This window comes from Rutilus rutilus, assembly GCF_951802725.1.
Source record: "Rutilus rutilus genome assembly, chromosome: 22".
NCBI classification, from domain to species: domain Eukaryota; kingdom Metazoa; phylum Chordata; class Actinopteri; order Cypriniformes; family Leuciscidae; genus Rutilus; species Rutilus rutilus.
Genome location: NC_140227.1, coordinates 27842362 through 27863596, shown reverse-complemented (window position 1 = coordinate 27863596; position 21235 = coordinate 27842362). Strand labels below are relative to the sequence as shown.

Here is a 21235-nt window from a genome sequence, read left to right as displayed (position 1 = left end):
TTTTATTGCCACTTACTATCAATATTTTCGTATTTGGGCATTAACGTAAAGCCAGCGACCTATGTTTCCGTTTTTCCTATGGTGGTTTCGTCTCGATCGGTGTAACGGTTTTGAAGATATTGACAAATGTTTTTTAAACGCTAAATCACAACGCTACACAAACCGTAAGGCGAAACCTAGCATGTTTGGTATTGTTGGACTCGGCGAGGATTCAGGAACTAAAAAAAGTTACTCCCGTGAAAATAAGTATTTGAAAAAATTATTTTACCACTAGGTGGCGCTGGTCCGAAACTTCTCAGGCTCATTCAGGGCATCGTGCTGATGACCCATACCAAGTTTCGTAACAATCCGTTCATGTGTTCATAAAATACAGCATTTTGGTACAAAATTCAAAATGGCCAACGCCTAAAATGGTTGATATGGCAAAATTGGATATCAGTCGACTCAGCATGACGGCCTGAATCTAACGAGGATTTTTGGACAAATCGTTCAGAAGTTATAAGCAAAAATAGCCATTTTTCGTATCTCCGGACCTGTAGGTGGCTCTGCGCCGAAACGCATGTTGCCTCAGGTCATGCTTGTGATGACATATACCAGGTTTGGTCTGAATACGAAAAAGTGTTGCGGAGATACAGCCTTGTGTCCAACTTGGGGAGCTCTATGTCAATTCCATTTGCATGTTATTTAATAACGACTGGGTTTATCAAAAAGCTTCTGATAACATTTTGCCAGCATAGTCTGAAGATGATCTGATTCAATTTTCGTGAAAATCGGAGCAATGGCAGAGAAGGAGTTAGAAAAAGTAGTTTTTTCGGAGAATTCAAAATGGCGGAAAAATTTTCATAACAGAAAATGACGTCATAGGGTGCAATCGAATCGGTTTGAGCCATGGAATCATGGGGAAGAAAATAATTTTGGTTGTAGCCCTTATGGTCAAAAGTTATTAGCATAAACATGAGTACAACTTTGGACAACTTAGTGGCGCTAGAAGGATTGAGTTAGAGACTCCAAATTTGCTATGTTGACAGTTCAGACTGTCCTCTATTAGTGTGCCAAATTCCATAACTTTCCCGCAAGCGGTTCTATGGGCTGCCATAGACTTCCACAGCAGCAGCAGCAGAAGAAGAAAAAGAAGAAGAAGAAATAAATAATAAGACGAATGCTGTAAGAAATTGTAGTCTGCCTCGACCCAGATTCCACTCCAAACTATATTTTAGAATGAGCTCATACCCAAAATGGCTTAATTATCATAGAGATAAAATAAAGTCAAGTTATATTGTTTCTTCATCATTTGGGTTGATCACATCCTGAACAAATGGTAATCAATTGTAGAATGGGAATGGGTGTGGGACACAGAGAACCTTCTCAGACAATGGGGTGTCACAACTTCATTAACATACAGATCACAGCTGTTGCAACAAGAGCAACTTCATTTACATTAAGAGTGGTAAAACTGTAACAGGATAAAAGGTTTGAGATTTGGATGTTCTGGGTTCATTCTGACGCCGGTGAACCCAAGGTGCTTTGTGTACCTTGCCAGTGCTATGCTGTAATAAACTTCGTTTTTGAGATCTTCGACGTCCACATCATTTTTTCTTACAATGCCAACAGATACAATAGGTGCCTCCGCACCTTCTGTGCTTGGCCCCTAATAATAATAATGAATTTTATCTCCAGCGCCTTTCATTACACCCAAGGTCACCTTACATGCATAGATTACAGTAATATAAAAGAGAATAAAAAAACAAAAACAATAAAGAATAAAGAATACACTTAGCATCACATACAACAACAACATAACGGCGCACACGCATCATAGATACAGAAAAATACAATACAGACTAATAAAAGTAGTAAATAACAATAAAAAAGCCTGAGTCTTAAGACGGGTAGTGGTTATCTTACCGATAATGCAGTGACCTCAGTGGTGAAACTTTCCAAACTGTTATCAATGATATGACCAGCCACCATAATCTCAGAACTGTTGTAGTACTGCTTGAAAGTTGTTTGGGTTAATTTGTCCACCCCTTCGTAGCTAAGTTGGACATCAGTCAAGAGTGGAGTGGCCACTTCCTTGTAGAAACCCTACCAAAAAAAAATGTTTCTGTATATATCCTTGTATTTATACAATTTAAGTTAAGTTAAGTGTATGTTTAGCACTGGCAACAGAAAATGGCACATTGAGAAATAACCCAAGCTGGACTCAAACCCAAGTAGAGTTTTTTTGTTTATATCTGACCTGCAGTTGTAGATCGGCATCAGAATCCTCATAGATCCGGCGAGCAACACCGTTATTTTCCAATGATAACTTCTTCAGGAAATCAAAGCTGACATCAAACCCAAAACCCAAACTGTATAAAGGAAATTTTCCACCAATGGCCTTTTTCACATTTTGCTGAATCTTCACTGGGTCGGTCTCACCTTTTCACAAAAAAAGGAAGAAGGTTTTAGGCATGATGATGAAGAAAAGCTGACATCTTACTGCTAAATGCATACTCCAGGATCCTTTAGTGTAATGGAAGATAGAATGCATACAAAAAAAAAAATCTGGCAACTTCATATACAATACAGTATATACTGTATGTAGAGTATCTATGTGCAGTATTTAACCCTAACCTATCAATATACAAGTGTGCATGCATGAGTGAATCAGTTATTTTGTGCCTGTAACGGGATTTCCATCAGTCAGCAGGATCAGGATGGATGCGGATCCCTCTTGTGGGTTTCTGAGGCTGTTGATCATGTCCACAGCTTTTAGCACTGCAGCATTTATGTCTGTGGCTGAAAGGAAAGAAATGTATTTTAGATATATTTTAGTCACTTTATAGTCAAAGATTTGCCAATGTGACTACTGAAACCATGGAGATCAAATGTTTTCTGAATGGTGTCAGTTGGGCCATCATTTTCTTGTGAAGTTTTTTTTCTCTAAAATGCTTTTGTTCTGTTGGCTGATGGTGAACACTTTACCTCCTTCAGCTGTAATCCCCTTCACGAACGTCTTCGCTTCTTCCACATTTCCTTCAGTAGCTTTGAGAAGTTCAGGTTTCCAGGTTTGAATGAGATCGCTGAACGTGATCAATCCAAAGTGGTCATCCTCTGCCAGGTCACTCAAAATCCTCAACATTGCCAAACGAGTCTAAAACATAATGCTTCCAATTTATGTAGCCATAACTACATGAAAAATAATTATTTCTTCTGTATTATTCTTAGGATTCAATAATTCAGTAAAACAAAAGTAAAAGTGACTGAAAAAGAAATTCACCTGCTCCATTTTTTTGCCCTGCATAGAGCCACTCTGGTCAATGATAAACACCACATTTTTGGGAATGCTCTGAATATTTGTAGGAGCAAAGCAGTGGACAAAGTAGCCATTTGATGCCTGAAAAAGAGGATAGGGGACAAGTGGGAGTGACACTTATGTGAGATTTCCGACTAAAAATGAATGTTTCAGGTCGTTTTGTTACTACTGTAAATTGCTGTCAGTGTGAACACTTTCCGCTTGTCATCATGAACATGTTTCTTGAACACGTGAGTTAATATTTAAATGACTAAGTATAAACATACCTTCAGATCTCCACTTTGTTTTAGTCTCTCAACATCATACATAATGATCAGGTTGCCATTCAGACCATTTATACTACAGTCATCACACTTTGTTTGCTGGTCACGAGTGGGGTAGAACTTCACCCATATCTAATATTGCAAAACGACAGAAGCTGTCACATTTTATTTCATCATTTTAACATTTTCAAGCAAGAAGTTGCGTTTTCTATCAAAACGAGCTAAAATAAATGCTCTAAATTGTTAATGGTTTAATTTACATTAGGTAAGTCTGGCTGTTCATATGTGAATAGTATATAAGTGTTAGAGAAGGTTTTACTATTGCTTGAATATTGTGTATTTACTTACATTCTAAACTGGCTGATGAATGCATTCTTGGGTATCTTGACCTCAAAATTGACTTCTTGAGAGTCTTCCAACAGGTTTTTCACACGGCTTGTGATGACCGTGGTAGCATAGCGGCTGGTGACCTTAGAGCTAATGTGGAAGCTGTAAATATCTATTTTCTGTATTAAAGTGAACAAGTATCAGTGCTCTTGTGCCAGGTTTATAGGACAGATTGATAAGTTTGTTAATACAGCAAGAACACTCTCTTTAACCAAATAAAAAAGGGTATTGACATTAACCATCCTTAGAAGGGTCATTCCAGGGATTCGGTAATATTTAATAGTCCCCAAGACTTTTTAAAGTGTTGGTTCTCCAAAATGAAATATTAAAAGCTTTTCACAATACTTTGGTATGTCCATTATAATTAATAATAATAAATAAAAAAAATAAAAAATAAGTATCATAAAATAATATCTTATTTCTATTGCACATGTCCCTGAGGTACTTCACTGAATTTTTAGTAAGAAAATAATTAATAAAATGTGCAGTTGTCACGCCAACTATTCTCTGCCCATAAAATGACATCATTCAGGTCTTTTTAACAGTGTTGCATAAGATAGTAAGTATTATCATACTTTTTATACTTTTTTTTAGGCCTATTATAGTCAAGGGAGGGTACTGTCAAGCTTAACTCAACCCCATCACATACAAATTAAGATGGAATTTTTATTTATTTTTATTTTTTATCCATAAGTATATACAATGTACTTATTTCATTGCTGCCATATATTGTCTATAGGAGCAGTGGCCATTTTGTGCAAAAAAATCTCAACCCCATCATACTCAACCCTGTCACATCTGTATATTTCTCATTGTTTCAGGGTTGAAAACTTGTGACAGGGTTGAGTTTTTCTCATAATTTATGGATATTTTTAATTAAAAAAAATTGGAATATGGTCATGACAACTCATAATTTTGTTATAAATAAAATATATTGATGTAATATGTCACTTGAACACTGACAAGCATTCTTATCTCAGGAATGGCAGCCACGTCAGCAGCAGAAAGACTGTGTTGTGCATGCAGATGTTGTCCCAGAAAGAAGGCCACAATATGAGAAAGAGAAAACATTTCAAAATATAAAATTGAAAGCAATGCCTCCCTTCAAACCGATTACAGTCTTCAACCCCGTCATCTCAACCTTGCGACATTAATATTTTTGGAAAAAAATAGGGAAGGCAATTAAAAATTAAAGCATTTCTTGCTGATTACCATCTTGACATGTTAAATTGAAAATATTTTTTACAAAAATAAAGAGACCACAGACACACATTTAGTCTATTTTTAACTTCAGTCCCATAAAAATTTGAAAAGTATCATAAATGTTACATTTGTAGTTATTCAGGCCTAATTTAAAAATAAATAAATAAATAAATAAAAAGTTGAAATATTACCGAATCTCAGGAATGACCCAGAATGCAAATTTGATAAAAATCGTCTTTATAAAAAAAATATATTTAAATAATAAAATAATAAATTAAATTATTTTCCTATTATTAAATTAAATATGAATATATGCACTGTTAAAAAAAATTACATCCCCAAGTCAAAAATTTCAAGTGACCGATAACATCTAAATTTTTCAATTAGTCTGACGTATTATTTCTCATTGAGCCAATGTTAACAGACTATTGCAACAAGAATTTCACTTGGGCCAATTGAAAAAATGTAGATGTTATCGGTCACTTGAAATTTTTGATTTGGGAGGGTTAGAAATTTTTTACAGTGTGCTTATTATTCCAACCATGTGAAATTTAATTTGCAGCAGACAATCATGCAACTGACCACGTGAGCAGCATGTTCCCGGGTTTGTATTACAAACCTCACTTCTCCACCGTTAATAAATCGCCATCCGAATCGAATGCACAATCACTGAGGTGTAATATACATTTATTTTTTACAGACGTCCGAATGAGAAACAATTACCGTCTGAATAGAGCACAAGGGTGTACTTATTTAGTTTTGTAAATTAATTAACTATTTTGAGAATAACAGCTTGTAAAGTCAAGAAAACTGAGAAATAATGTATTTCCCCCAAATGCACTTAGTAACCTGTTGGTTTACCTTGTTTGTAGCAGCCAAGTTGACGAAAGTTAACAGAAGGCCGAACAAAGTTAGTCTCAGTGCAGCTTTGTCCATGGTGAACTGAGAAGAAATGCAAAAAGAACTCCAAACAGACAACTAATGAAGCCACTATTGGTTACATTGGCAGGGCACAGACACTGCCCCTTTAAAAAATGCCCTTATTTGGTAGAATCCGATACATACATGTAAGACATACTAAGAAGCAGCCAACTTTGAAAGCAGCCAAGTTGACACAAGTGAACCAAACGCCAAACAAAGTTAATATATCAGTGGATCTTTGTCCATGGTCATCTGTGAAAATGAAAATAATTGAAGGAAATTTTGTTGAACAAATTAAGCCAACTACCCAAGTTTCTCTACCCAATACATATTCAAATTACTAATGCAGTGTAAATGCAGGTATCGGTACTTGGTATCAGCGGGTACCAAAAATTAAAGTATTGGTAGCGGACTTCAGACTCGTTCTGGAAAAAGTCGGTGCATCCCTAGAAGCCACTATTGGTTACATTGGCAGGGCACAGACACTGCGCCTTTAAAAAATGCCCTTATTTGGTAGAATCCGATACATACATGCAAGACATACTAAGAAGCAGCCAACTTTGAAAGCAGCCAAGTTGACACAAGTGAACCAAAGGCCAAACAAAGTTAATATATCAGTGGATCTTTGTCCATGGTGGTCATCTGTGAAAATGAAAATAATTGAAGGAAATTTTGTTGAACAAATTAAGCCAACTACCCAAGTTTCTCTACCCAATACATATACAAATTACTAATGCAGTGAAATTGCAGGTATCGGTACTTGGTATCAGCGAGTACCAAAAACTAAAGTATTGGTATCGGACTTCGGACTCGTTCTGGGAAAAGTGGTATCGGTGCATCCCTAGAAGCCACTATTGGTTATCTATGGCAGGGCACAGACACTTCCCCTGTTAAAAATGATCTTATATGGGAAACCTTTACTGGTTTAAACACTATTACAAGAGAAAGGTATAAACAGAGAACCACAATATATGTTGGGCGTGATCCTTATGTTATGAAGAGAAGCGATTGAAATTCTTGCTTTGCCTCGAGGCGATAGATATAAGCAACTACCTTGTCTTCCAGATATCCTTCTACTCTAGAAAACAAATGAAAGCATTCAAAAGTATGGAGGCATACAACTTTTCTATCCCCGGTGCATGGCACTTCTCTTTTTGTCCTGTGGATTAACCTACACTGTAAAAAAATTCTAACCTCCCTAACTCAAAATTTTCTAGTGACTGATAACATCTAAATTTTTCAATTGGCCCAAGTGAAATTCTGTAAATTATAAAATTAAATTTACAGATTTTCACTTGGGCCAATTGAAATTTACAGAATTTCACTTGGGCCAATTGAAAAATGTAGATGTTATCAGTCACTAGAAAATTTTGAGTTAGGGAGGTTAGAAATTTTTTACAGTGTAGCAAACAAAACACTGCTGCACCTCTCGATAGCTTTACGGTTGTTTACTTTGAGGAAAGTTATAAAGACTGACATTTACCATGACAAAAACAATGACCTGCCTACATCTGCTTAGCGCAAGGTGAGACCTAATGTCACTTAAGACTTCCAAATATATAACACCATTTAAAAAAAAATGTAACCTGTTTTAATAATTTGTTGTACAAGTATAGAAAGTGTATACGAGCAGATTTTGCCACTTCATCATGGGACTTTCTACAGAACATTTGTAAGTTTAAGTATAGATTTTAAATGTTGCAAAGCATCAGTCAGTGTCTTCCGAAACACTCTAGTCTAGACAGTCAAATTTTAGCATTATTAAGGAAAACCAGTAGCATTGAGATCTAAAAGATGGCATTGTGCTATAATATTGTGCAGTAACCACAGCTGACCGCGCCAGCAGAGATCATTTAGCTCATCGTTTCATTCATTGTAAAATTAGATTCTTCTATTCAAAAGATCACTTGACCGCATTACAATTTTGAAAAGTTTTCCTCTAAACCAATGTACTTTTTTACTGTATCAGATGTAGAAAATGACAAAAGAACAATATCCTCATAATAATGAATGCACACACCTTCAAAAAATTTTTTTAACTTAACTGAATTATACCATGTAGTGTTGAAATGCATTTTATAAACATCCATAAAGGACATCATAAATGCAGGTGGGGAAAACATTAATTTAGTTGGAATTATGCTTGGTAACAGAAGATTAATAGCAGTCACCTTTACCCTGGGTACATTGGCTGGTACGCAGCACAGTCTGCAGTTGCTGTTCAAGGCACTCTTGCAGGCTTGTTCACCTGAAATGTACAGTCTGTTAAAGTTCTTTCTTTTTTCTCAGTGCAGTTCGTGGTCGCTACTTTTCTAGCATACGATAATGTGTTTTGTTGACCAGTTCATTGTGAAATTAGTGATCGCTGCAGGACGTAGTGAAAAATTCACAGTGATGTCATGATCATCGCTCCAAGCTCCAGTGTTTTCACCCAGCTGTGATGTGATACGATTCAACCCAAGCCACTGATTAACCTAAACCTCAACTTCATTCACATGTCAGGTTTATGCACATATGCAGATAGAGCTTATATTTACAGAAGATATTATAAACAGTGTCTATACACATCTACCCAAATTTAAGAGCATATTACCTTATAGCATGTACATATGTGTACAGCTCAAAGTGTTAAGGAAATTGATTCTGCACAAACACAAGCAAGCTAAACAAATTTTGATGAAAAATATACGTTCTGTACATATGCCTATGCTAAAATTCAGTTATGCTACATAGGCTATATGAATATTTACAATAATACTCAATGTACAACTGATTCATCACATATGCCTACATTGTTGGCCTGAATATTGCAACCCAGTCTCACGGCAGTTCGTGAAATGGTCACGTAATTTAATCTATTGATTCGTGACACGGGCACGTTTATTTCGTTATTTTCGTAATACCAGCACGTTTTTTAAACGAATGAATTTCAATGGGAAGCGTCTTTCGTGATCACAGCACGATTCTTTCTGCCTGTCGGCTGCAGCAGAGAAATCAACATTAATTCACGAGATCTTATCTTATCATGGACCATATGGTTTATGTATTTTTTTTTATGTTATTATTTCGATCTTATTGCCAGGGAAGCTGGATTGCTTTGCTGTTTATTGATATTTTTAAAATGATATTTTATCAGTAGGAAATCGTGCTGAAGAAGTCTCGTTCCGAACACATCACGATATTTGGCATCAGTTCACGTGTGCCCGATGTTGGTAAGTAGTAATAAATACGTTATGTTCCAGTGATACATGATGTCTCCCCATACACAAAAGAAATATATTTTCAGGATATATTTTGGAATATATGCAAATATTTGAAATTGGCCCAATAAATGTATGTCATACTTATATTTCATATATTTTTGTTATATTTCAGAATATATTTCAATGTATTTTTTTCTGTATGGATCCCCAAAAGTGTCAAAAATATATGTGGCATATATTCCAAATACATTGAAATATATTCTGAAATATAACAAAAATATATGAAATATAAGTATGAAATATATTTATTGGGCCAATTTCAAATATTTGCATATATTCCAAAATATATCCTGAAAATATATTTCTTTTGTGTATGGGTCTCCACACCTCATAACCTACCTCTGTTTGCAAGAGTGGAAAAGCTTACCTGACTTGTCACATGACATCAGATACTCGATTATTTTGTCATAATCAGATCAGTTACACTGCTGATAACTGTACTGTTTGCATGTAAATCATTTTCATATGATTATTGCTTGATATTAAAGACATACTTTTATTCATAGAAATGCCCACATATCAGTGAACTTATAACATAAAAATGCTTTCAACATTTAATTATGCAACACTCTTTACAGAAAAATATCCCACAGTTATATATAAACTGATTACTTGCAAGTAATGTATTAAAATACCTTCCTTTCTGTTTTGCAGGATTACTTAGTCTTTTTTTAAGATCTATACAATATCAAACTCAACAGCTCTTTTAAGAGCCAACCATTACAAGAGCCACTAGTGAGTCGCAGCGAATCTTGCCGTGATCAGCCCTTTCCAGGTAAAGTTTCTAGAATATTTCAATCAGAATTTACTCATCAAATGCTCTCCTGAATCGTATGGTAAATTAACTTATTTAATTTAATTTAATTTAATTTAATTTAATTTAATTTAATTTAATTTAATTTAATTTAATTTAATTTAATTTAATTTAACTTATTTAAGGCTCAAAAGAGACCATGCCTTTCTTAAAGATCTTTTAAAATAGGTTCCTGTTGATTATGGGTGAAACTGTTTTTGTTCAGTACTTAGCTTATTATGTGCTGCATATATATATATATATATATATATATAAGGAACAGGCAACTCTGGCTCTTTGCATTCTGCTCTTTGAGGTGGAGAGTTAACCTCCAACCCTAATCGAACACATCTGAAAATTTTAACCAAAGTCTTCAGGTTTGAAAATACGTAAGTTTAAAAAACGTGCTGGTATTACGAAAATAACGAAATAAACGTGCCCGTGTCACGAATCAATAGATTAAATTACGTGACCATTTCACGAACTGCCGTGAGACTATTGAACCCACCGGGTGATCTGAAACTAGAGAATATCTTATAATCTAATCCAATTACAATCATTTTCGAGCTCAAAGTCTGATATGAAAACGGTTTGGTTTCACTTTGTGACGCAGTTTAAAATGCATTCATTTTACGAGCAAATCTCGACATTCAGAACAATAGGCTATCAATAACAAAGGCGAAATATATACGAAACCTCACCCCTAATCATTTACGAACTCAGAAAAAACATATACATGGTTGGATAACAGACCAGTCTGATTGTAACTCAGCTGCCGATTTTGCATGTCCGCACCTGGCTGATCGCTGTATAAGGGCTTTCTCACAACATGCATTTTCATTAATTCAAGGAATGCAAAAAGTGCTGCACGGGGTGTAACCTCTCTGTGCTCTTTGGGTGTAGGGATGGTTCCACTCAGAAAAACAATACAAGGCACTATTAATTATAAAAAATATAAAAACATGTAGGCTATTTCATTAGTAGTGTATTTGTGTGTCTATAGCTGAATATGTTATAAAATCAAAGAGAATAGTTCTGATGATACTACATTTAGGCTACTTTTATAATAGACTGCAGTGCTTCATTGTGCAGTGAATACTGAACTGTTCCATCAACAGAAGGGTGTTTTTTGTATGTTGTGTTAATTGATTTGAGAGCAACTATTCATTTAAAGAAGTTTGATTGAGGAAAAACTAAATAGCAGTAAGTGGCCCCTCCCACTTTCTGATTCATGTAATTGTGTTTACAGTTGCTTGCTTTTTGTTGTGTTAGGATATGTATTGTTTTAAATGTTGTGTGTTGTTATGATTTATGTGATGCAGTGGCTATATTTTGAGGCCAAGATAAATCAGAGTGATTCTCAAAATGTTCAAAAAAATATACAATAATTATGTATGCTATTTATTTATGCTCATTGTCCATTTTTAAAGACATTGTTAAAATTTTATTTTAGATTTAATCCTGCAATTTACAGGATTTGTTTGTTATTTGTGCTTCTGCAAGATAGCCATACCAGCCAGTAAAGTTCCATGGTTTCCAATGTGCCAGCACGCAATTTACATGTTAAAGGGGTCATATAATGGTACATGCACTTTGAGAAGGTTCGCAAGTTGAACCAACTTTGAACCAGCTCCAGTTCCGAACCAGTTCTTTTTTGGTGGAAAAGGGGTATGTGTGGAACGGCGGAGATCGGAGCCAGCTGCAAATGGGTGGGTTGGCAGTAAGTCGGTGGAGCTTCAGCCGCAAGTGGGCTGTACAAATTTTGATTGGTTTATTTAGTATCACCTGTGTTGTAGTAGCCATTGGTTTATGCTCCACATGTGGTGGCGGTAATGTGTAGGTTTTGTTGCGATCCATCACAAAACAAAGAAGAAAACAGCTTTCACATGTCAGCGTGCCGTTGAGATGAAGGGGTAAGCTTGTTGTACAGTTTTTAGTTTTGTAAAAAAAGCATTATAAGTTCTGAAAAAGACCATTTCATAATGGCGTTTGTAAACTGTTTTTAGTCTTGATGTATTAAAAAAGAATAAGGGTAAAGTGTAACGTTATCCAAATAAATTTCTGTAGTTTTTTTAGTAGCACACAAATAGACTCTATGCACGCATCACTTCCGCATTGGCGTAAGGATGTTTGGACATTTCCGGTTGACGGAAGAAAACATTAAACAGTGACAGTCGACATTTACGATACCAGAGACGAAGTTCACAAGGTGTTTGCTGGAGTTGCCGAAAGTGTCTGTTAATGATATCCGGAGGATCGTCCGGGCATCCAGTACGACACCACGTAGCAAATTAGATAAAGGCTTTAAATTTTACGTTTCTTCATTTCTTTGCAACTTTGAAGGTAATTTGCTAACGCTAGCAAGCCTAGAAGCCTAGCTTTGGTGTTTTAAGTCATGACTCTGTCCTGCTTCAGGTTAATCATGCTTTAAATAAAGTTTAATTATGTGTATATACCTCTCACTTCATGTGTTTGTACTTTTATTAAAGTATCAGGTAAAAACAGGGCAACAAATGAAATATCTGTGAGAGCCCACTGCTACCGCTCAATGAAGAAGCTAAAGCCACCACACCAGCTGAAAGTACTAGATTAAAGGTATGGTAGGTAATCCTGTTCAGAAACACTTTTTTTATACTGGGTGAAATGGTCCTTCCATCCTGAGAGTAGTCAATACATTATGTGTTTAGAAAAAGGAATGAAAAAAATCAGATCTCTGTAGCAGCTGCAGGATAGTAAAAACTCTGACCAATCACTGCCATTCGGTGCGAATGTAAAGAACCAATCAGATGCCTTCATGTCTCGTGCCCGAGCCCCACTGCGCGCGCTGCCCTGCGTGCACTCATCACATGTCACCGTTCCCGGAAATATTCAGCTCAAAGCACCTGCATATGGAGTCAGCGAAGGCAAACAAGGCAAAAACTACTTCCTCGGACCCTGCCCGCACTCTTGAACAACCTCCTCTGCTTCGCCCTCAACCCCGGACCTGTCCTCGAACCGACGATGAGGTACTTGTCTCCGGACTCGGAGTGTTAGTCTTCATTAGAGTCAACAATGTTTTCATCATGGAAACTCTTACATGCAAAACACCGTATATGTTATGAATCCTACACGAAATTCACCTTCATCACAGTGTAACTGATGGTAATGGAAAAACGTGTATCAATGCAACCTGGTTTTAGTTTTGCCTTATAAATATAGCTCGTTACCGAATGAAACTTTACCATTATCGATATGCTAGCTTGATAGTGAGTACTAAAAGAAATCTTATTTGTTTATATTCATAGTGATAAAGTTAGGTATTTTATTACATGTGATTCTGACATGATGTCACTGTATGTACTGCGCTCCTTCCTCTCCACTCGTCTCAGGTAATAAATGCGTCTTCCAGCTGAGCCTGAGCGTTTGGCGTCGCGCGTTCATGTGTTTTGGGGGCGTGGCTTTGGAAGGAGCTCAGAAGGGAGGGGGTGGAGTGAATGGAAATAATGAGCTGTGTTTATTGCAGATTAAAAGGTCTACAGTCACTCGATTTTTATATAAAGACAGTTTAAACAAATTTGGAATGTTTTTTTTTTTGGAAAAATCCTACCTACCCTGCCTTTAAGTGACACGTTCAAAGTTCTGTTGAACTTGTTTAAGGTTCCGTTCAACAAAAGTTTTACTCGTTTAATGTTACCACATTTCAGCTTTGATTACCATTTCTAAGAGAGCACCTTTGAGGTTTTCACGAAAGCTGAAATTGGAGTTCGGTTTAAAATGTAAACAATAATGAGATTACTACTTTTGCCTGACTTGATGACTGCAAAGACAGTAAAATATTCCATTCAGCTATTCTTCAAACTACTGTTGTTACTCAAAACTGGGGTGGTGTGGCGCAATGGATAAGACACATGCCTTTGGTGTGAGAGACCCGGGTTCGAATCCAATGTGAGACACCAATGTGTCCCTGAGCAAGACACTTAACCCCTAGTTGCTCCAGAGGCGTGCGACCTCTGACATATATAGCAATTGTAAGTCGCTTTGGATAAAAGCGTCAGCTAAATGAATAAATGTAACTGTCCTGTCATCTTTACTTCATACTTTATAAACATAAGGACCAACTTCCTTGCTTTTGTACTTGATGTTTCTACTCTTCAAGCGGAATTAGGAGCAAAACCTGAGCAAAATATGGGAAAAACGGGAGTGTTGGCAGGGATATGGAAGACAGTATAGCCAAGTGGTGCATGCAAGACATTAGGAAAGTGACGCAGAAAAGCACAATAGTGACAGTAGACAAGTGGCTTACACCAATAAAAAGAAGAAAGAACAGGTTTTGCTCCTACTGCTGCTGCTGTAGACCCTCTTCTTTCAAAACGCATTAAATTATGCTTCTGTCTATTTCAGATGACATTACGTGATTCACAGCCAGTTATGCTTGTTAAAAGCTACTGTTCCTGTGTGGCTGGGTGTGGGATATGCAATCATTTGGTTGCATTACTTTATCAGACTGCCCATTACTCTGAATGTGGTATGTCTGTGGTCCCTCCTTTCGTGCACTGAAACCGAGCAGAAGTGGCATAAACCAAGAACAATGGTTTGTATCATTTCAATACCAAACAGTTGTAACACATGCATACTAGCATCTCTCCAAATACCATTTCATAAATAAATAGGGAGTGAAGCCAGGACCTGTGGATGCCATGGTTGTAGTGAAGCCCAAACCAGATGCTACTTCGGCAAGCGGAATTAGGTATGCAGAGTCCAATTAAATAGTTACAATGTGTTGCGAAATATATGTTATTGATTGCTGTTAGATAATAGTGTATTTCCTACACTGAAAAAATTATAGTTGAATTTACTAAAAAATTTTATGGTAAGTGGTTCCACACAATTGATTTTAGCTACATTTAAACAAATGCATTACGTTGAACTAAATACATTTTAGTTCAACTTAATGCATTTGTTTAAATGAAGCTAAAATCAATTGTGTGGAACCACTTACCATAAATTTTTTTAGTAAATTCAACTAATCATTTTTTTCAGTGTAGTGAGTCTGTGTACTTTTCCTGCTGCATAGTGACATCTTGGTTATCTCAAATGTCATGATCAGGCTGTACCGCTACGACGAAATACACAACGCAGTCGACTATTAGATAGTCTAAAGACTATACACACTGAAAAAAATGATTTATTGACTTAGTAGAATTTACAAAAAAAAATTATGTTAATTGGTTCCACATAATTCATTTTAGCCACATTTAAACAAATGCATTACGTTGAACTAAGTTCAACTTGATGCATTTGTTTAAATGTAGCTAAAATCAGTTGCGTGGAACCACTTACGATAAAAACATTAGAAAATTCAATGAATTTACTGAAATCATTGAATTTACTAAAAAAAATGATCGTAAGTGGTTCCACGCAATTGATTTTAGCTACATTTAAACAAATGCATCAAGTTGAACTTAGTTCAACGTAATGCATTTGTTTAAATGTAGCTAAAATCAATTATGTGGATCCAATTAACATAATTTCTTTTAGTAAATTCAACTAGTCAATGAATCATTTTTTTCAGTGCAGTTACACCTAGAATTCATAAGAATCCTATGGCCTGATATTGTTATTCCAGATCTACACTTTACAAGGGATACAGTGGTGAGCTACCAGACCCATCAACCCTCAACCCACTACCTGCCTATGCTGACATGGGACCAGACTCTCTTCCCCTTATCTGCAGAATGAACATCACATCTGACAAACCACTCGTGGACTCCATTTTTGGCAAGGTACAAACTGGCAGTATCCTGTCATATCAACACCCACCACCTCCACCTGACAGTGTTGTCATCCATGAGGATGCACCACCGTTTCCAAAAGTGCCACTGGAAGGTTACCATCTACAACAAACAGAGTGTTCATTCGCCATCATGACGGATCAAGAAAAGCTGCACCTCAGTTCTCTGTCTGTGACTTTGACACAGTCACACCAGATTGAGGAAGCAACCAGATGCCAAAGTGCAACACCCGAGTGGCATTCCCTGAGGAAGGAGAGAGTGACTGCTTCACATTTCCGGGAGGTAAGCCATGTAAGAGGTACAAGCACAGCAGAAAAACTGGCAGAAAGAATTATCAGAGGGACAAGACAAACACCGCTAATGAAAAGGGGGCTAGAAATGGAAGCAGGTGCATTGAAGGACTATGCGGTTCTAAAAAATCTCAATCTGACCAAGTGTGGGCTAGCCGTGCACCCGGACGCACCTTGGCTGGGTGCATCGCCTGATGGGCTGGTATATGACCCACTTGAGCGACCATCATTTGGTCTGGTTGAAATGAAATGCCCAAATGTAGCCAGCTATATAGATTGCAAGTTCCTGAGATTTGACCATGGCCTACACACATTGAAGGAGAGCCAATGTTATTATTGGCAAGTCCAGGGACAGTTACTCATCACAGGCATAGAATGGTGTGATTTTGTTGTTTGTGCCCACGATGACATTTTCGTGCAGCGCATTTACAGAGACAGCACTGTATTAAGCTCCCTGAAAGAGAGATGTGATTTGTTTTTCTTCAACACATACATGCCCAAATACCTCTCTATGAAAAGTAACTGAACAGACACATGAATTTTTGCATTATTGTACAATCATTTTAAAGTTTATTTTGTCAACACTCTTATTTACAACATTGTAATATTAATCGTCACATATACAAATTGTAACACATAAAATTGTAAAATAAATTGTAATTCTAAAATAAAGAAATGTAAAATAAGTAAAAAAAAGTTTTGTACAGTAAATTGTAAAATAAAAACTACATGAATTGAATTGGTAATGTTCAGTTGTAAGTCATTTATAAGTTGTTAATGATGAACTAATCATTTACAAAACATTCATAAATGATTAGCAAGTGATATACTAACATTTTATATGTTTTGTAGATTCAGTTATAAGTCATTTACATTTGATTATAGTTAATGATTAACTAATCATTAACAAAACATGACTATGCATTTCATAAATGTTTAATACATTTTTACTTTTTTTGGATGTTTTGCTCACATCAGATGCACAGTGAATAAAGACTCCATGTGTGTCAGAGAAGACACCTGTCTATACCCTCACCAGTCAGCACTTACACTGCAGTACACACTACCTGTTATAGATGTGTAAACGCATGAATAAATCATTTACAACACTTTCTGCATCCCTTAATCTAAAGTGTAAACTATTCATCACTTGTAAATGTGTTACACATCATTCGTAGATAACATTCGAAGATCTTATGCCTTATTGATTCTTGAAGTGGTAATCTACGAATGAAGTGTAACACATTTACAAGTGATGAATAGTTTACACTTTAGATTAGGGGATGCAGAAAGTGTTGTAAATTATTTATTCATGTGTTTACACATTGTGTTGAGCACTGTTACTTACCTGTTACAAATGATCTGTAGTAGTATACAAGGCATTTACAACACTTTCTGCACCCTCTGATTGCTACATACATACCGGTACATACAAAAATACATAAAAAAAAAAAAATTATTAAACATTTATGAACCGCATATTCATGTTTTGTAAATGATTTGTTAATCATTAACTAATCAATTGTAAATTACTTACAACTGAATATACAAAACATACACACACAATAATGAACATATCTGTATTGGGACGCTCGGTCCTTTCCCAAACTCCGGGCCGTGGGGCTGGCAGACTGAAATTGTTCCATTGAAACAGCACTGGAACAGCTCCCTTCTTTAGACGTCTGCGCCCAGCTGGAGTCGGAGGCGCTATCACGTCTTTACTTTGAAAGTGTCGGCTGCAGACTCGTGTGTTTGTTGTAAGAAACCTGTCTCGTCGGATGTTAATCACCCACCGTTTATGTAATTCAATGTCTTTGGGAAAAGTAAAAAAACTAACTGAAGAATTGCATGTTGCAGACACTGTGCATTGCGGAACACAGCAGTGTTAACAACAGTGCATTAACTATGTTAACAAATAAAAAAATCAATAATGTAGGCTATTATTAGTAGCCTAAATGTTGAAATTAACATTAACAACGATTAACAAAGTGCAGTTTATTAATAGAACATGTTAACTAATGTAGTTAACTGGAATTTAATATATGGAACATTATTGTAAAGTGTTACTGATTTGTTATACACCGATTCAGACGTCTCGTGAGTTCAGTGTTGGATCAGTTGTTTTAACCATTCATTAAAGTGAATCGGTTCAAATGAGTCATTAGTTCGCGAATCGGACGTGTCATTAGTGGACGTGTAGCCTACGGCACGCGTTGTGTGATTATCCCGGCAGTCTATTTTTTTTTTTAGCACAATTCACAGTCCGCGGTAATTCAGGAGAAAACCCATCTCCGAATGCTCCACGTGAAACTTCTTTTTCTATCGTGTCAAATGATTTTGATTAATATGCGCGAGGGAGAGAGCAAGACTGCGCTCGTGTTTGAAGACGTGAGAGTGCGCGCGCGCGGCCCTGTCAAGCGCAGCAGTCGTTCTATTATACATCACTCGACGATCAAATAAGGCTTTGGCGGCCGCCAAAAAAAAATTCAATGCAGGAAAACCCCTGGTTGGTTATATAACGTTGGATATAATGATGGTCCGGCCATCGCGTATCAGCGCACATAAGGTACAAACTGTGAAGTAATTTACAAACGGTTTTTAGAGAAATGAAAACAGGTCGCACCACAACCATTATTTGCACTTGCACAAATGCTCCCAAATATATTTTTAGGTCGCACAGATTAAATTTCAGGAGCATATGCGACCAAAATGGTCGCAATTGCGAGCCATGTATATGTATACGTATGTATAACTGTACAACATGTGATGAATGTGTTATCATTTTAGGACTTGCTTACAAATACAGACATCTCGTCGACTGGATTTTCACCCGCCATTTCATCTCCATGGTCCGCCATTTCACCCCCACGATCCGCCATTTCACCCCCACGATCCGCCATTTCAATCTCCACGGTCCGCCATTTCACCTCCAAGCTCTGACATGTCTCTCTTGTAACTTGGCATACCTGAAGAGTGAGTACTAGTAAATGCTTACTTCACAGACAATACTGCTCTTAAGCAATTAAAAACACGCTTGCATTTGTAGGTCAATATTCATTCTGCCAAGTAACTAACTTGCAGTTGCAAGAACAGAAAAAAAAAACAATTAAGTGAAATTCTCTTGTTTTGTAGATCTACCAGTCTTTATTCTGGTGAAAAGTAGCATCCAAGTGTTATACAACATGTTTAAGCTTGGGTATCAGAATATGAGCATTTTAAAGATATGTAATTTAATTCCTTCTTTATGTCAATGTATTTTTTATCTACAATACAGACATTTGGACATTACTCACATTATGCGTTGCCTGCGGTCGAGGGTGAGGCAGAGGGCTATCACTTCCAATCAAGTTAATGTCCTCCGTGGGATGGAATTTGATTGTGCGGTGAGAGCTTTCAGTTGGTCCACGTTTGATCCTCAGTCCAGGCTGGATGTGGTGTTTGTGGATGAGAGTGGAGTGGGTGAAGGGGCTGTTGATGAAGGTGGGCCAACAAGGGAGTTCTGTCGTCTCCTCATTGGGCCAGCTCCAGGAGCACCATATTTTTGAAGGGCCTTCCGAATCACGAGCTTTGGCTCTAGACAGTGTTGGTATGTTTGCTTTCCACACAATCATCTTAAATGTCACTTTTTTAATACTATTATATTAATATATTATATTATAACATTGGTCACTGGGTATCCTACACTAAACACTAATAAATGGTAATGCATAAAGACCTTAAATTTTAAACAATTTTCCTCTATAGCTCTGTACAACGGGGATATATAGGCTTGTGGGCCAAATGGTAGCAGTTTGCCTAATTCAGGGAGGGGTTTCTCCACACTTCTTCTCTGATCGGCTCTTCAGGCAAGTCTGTGGCCTTCCACCGCTTGCCCCTTCCATAGAAGAGTTGCAGGACAAATTGCGCAAGGCAAGTTTGTAAATTACTTTATAATGTAATATCATTAGAATGTTAGAACAGTTAGTCAAGCGGCAATGTACTGGTTTGTAGATATGACTCTTTTTATGAACTGGACCTGTAACTCTCACATATAAAGAGGTTAAAGTGTTTCCATGCATTTATTTTAACAGTAGTAATTACTAGTTAAATATGTAGTTTTAATAGATATATATCAATTGACCCTTCGCAGGGAGTTAGATTGACAGGCGATCTGACCAATCATAATCCGCCGAATCCGCCATTTTTGTCGGACAAAGCAGTGAGGAGAGTTACTAGGAGGGTTTGAACTTGAAAAACAGAGTGTACTGACATCTCTCTGCGGTTAAAACAACATTCTGATGTTCATTTATGTTTATTTGATGCTATAAATGAACTAGAAGGAAGAGATGATCGGTTCACGGGCAACTTTAACTGAGGCTCTACAGCAATCTGTCAGACATATTAAAGAGCCACAAAAAACAGTATTTATTGTTTAAATTTCGTAAAAAAATGACCAGATTTGAAAGCTGAGACTTTTTCATATCAAAAGTACCCTGATCTGTCCTGTCTGTCAGTGTGTTGTCAGTGTCCTCTCTCCTTCACGATGTGTGTTTCACTGCGTGAGAACATGGTGTGGCGTGAAAGCGGCGTGGCTTGTCGGACATGCAACAGTAACTAAGGGAGGCGGGTCTTTGCGAACGGTCAATTGTCTATAAAGGACAAATGGCTTTGAGAGTTTGTTATAACTTCAGAAATTTAAAAAAAACTCCATAATAACCATCTGTGACAACTACAAACTGTCTAGCACCCCCCAGCAACCGTTTAGAGCCACCTTGAAACCATATTGCAACATATTTCAGCCCCACAATATCATACAGACATGGTTGTTGGCTCGTATGCAATCATGTAAAGCACCCTAACAAACGATTGCTGAGTTTTGCCACAGCAAGCACCACTCACATTTTCTCCAGAAAATGTAGATATCTGCTTTATTATATTATAAAAATAGCTATATGTTTTATATCCTCCTTAGAGGTCGAGTCGATTCCCAGCCCTTGGTTTGGGGAAGACCTTGATGCAGCACAGCCCACAGCGCTCTTCTCCAGCTCACCCATCCAGCTGAACTTA

General features: G+C 36.9%; 1 protein-coding gene across 3 annotated transcripts in view; it reads right to left on the bottom strand.

Moving 5' to 3' along the window:
• Window positions 1-21235, bottom strand: part of LOC311282079 (inter-alpha-trypsin inhibitor heavy chain H3-like) — a 49239-nt gene that overhangs the window by 10457 nt on the left and 17547 nt on the right. For 2 of the 3 annotated variants that reach the window (XR_014625882.1, XM_084395625.1), the window contains exons 2-7: window positions 3565-3693; window positions 3263-3379; window positions 2968-3136; window positions 2665-2781; window positions 2240-2421; window positions 1906-2085 (exon numbers count right to left, since the gene is read on the bottom strand). Coding sequence is in view for 2 of the 3 variants with exons in the window: in XM_084395625.1 (XP_084251751.1) it covers window positions 1906-2085; window positions 2240-2421; window positions 2665-2781; window positions 2968-3136; window positions 3263-3379; window positions 3565-3606 (807 nt within the window). In the remaining variant the exon portion in view is untranslated. Of the gene's footprint in view, window positions 1-1905; window positions 2086-2239; window positions 2422-2664; window positions 2782-2967; window positions 3137-3262; window positions 3380-3564; window positions 3694-3909; window positions 4051-21235 lie in introns of those variants that run through there. The other variant, XM_084395626.1, reaches the window with a different exon arrangement.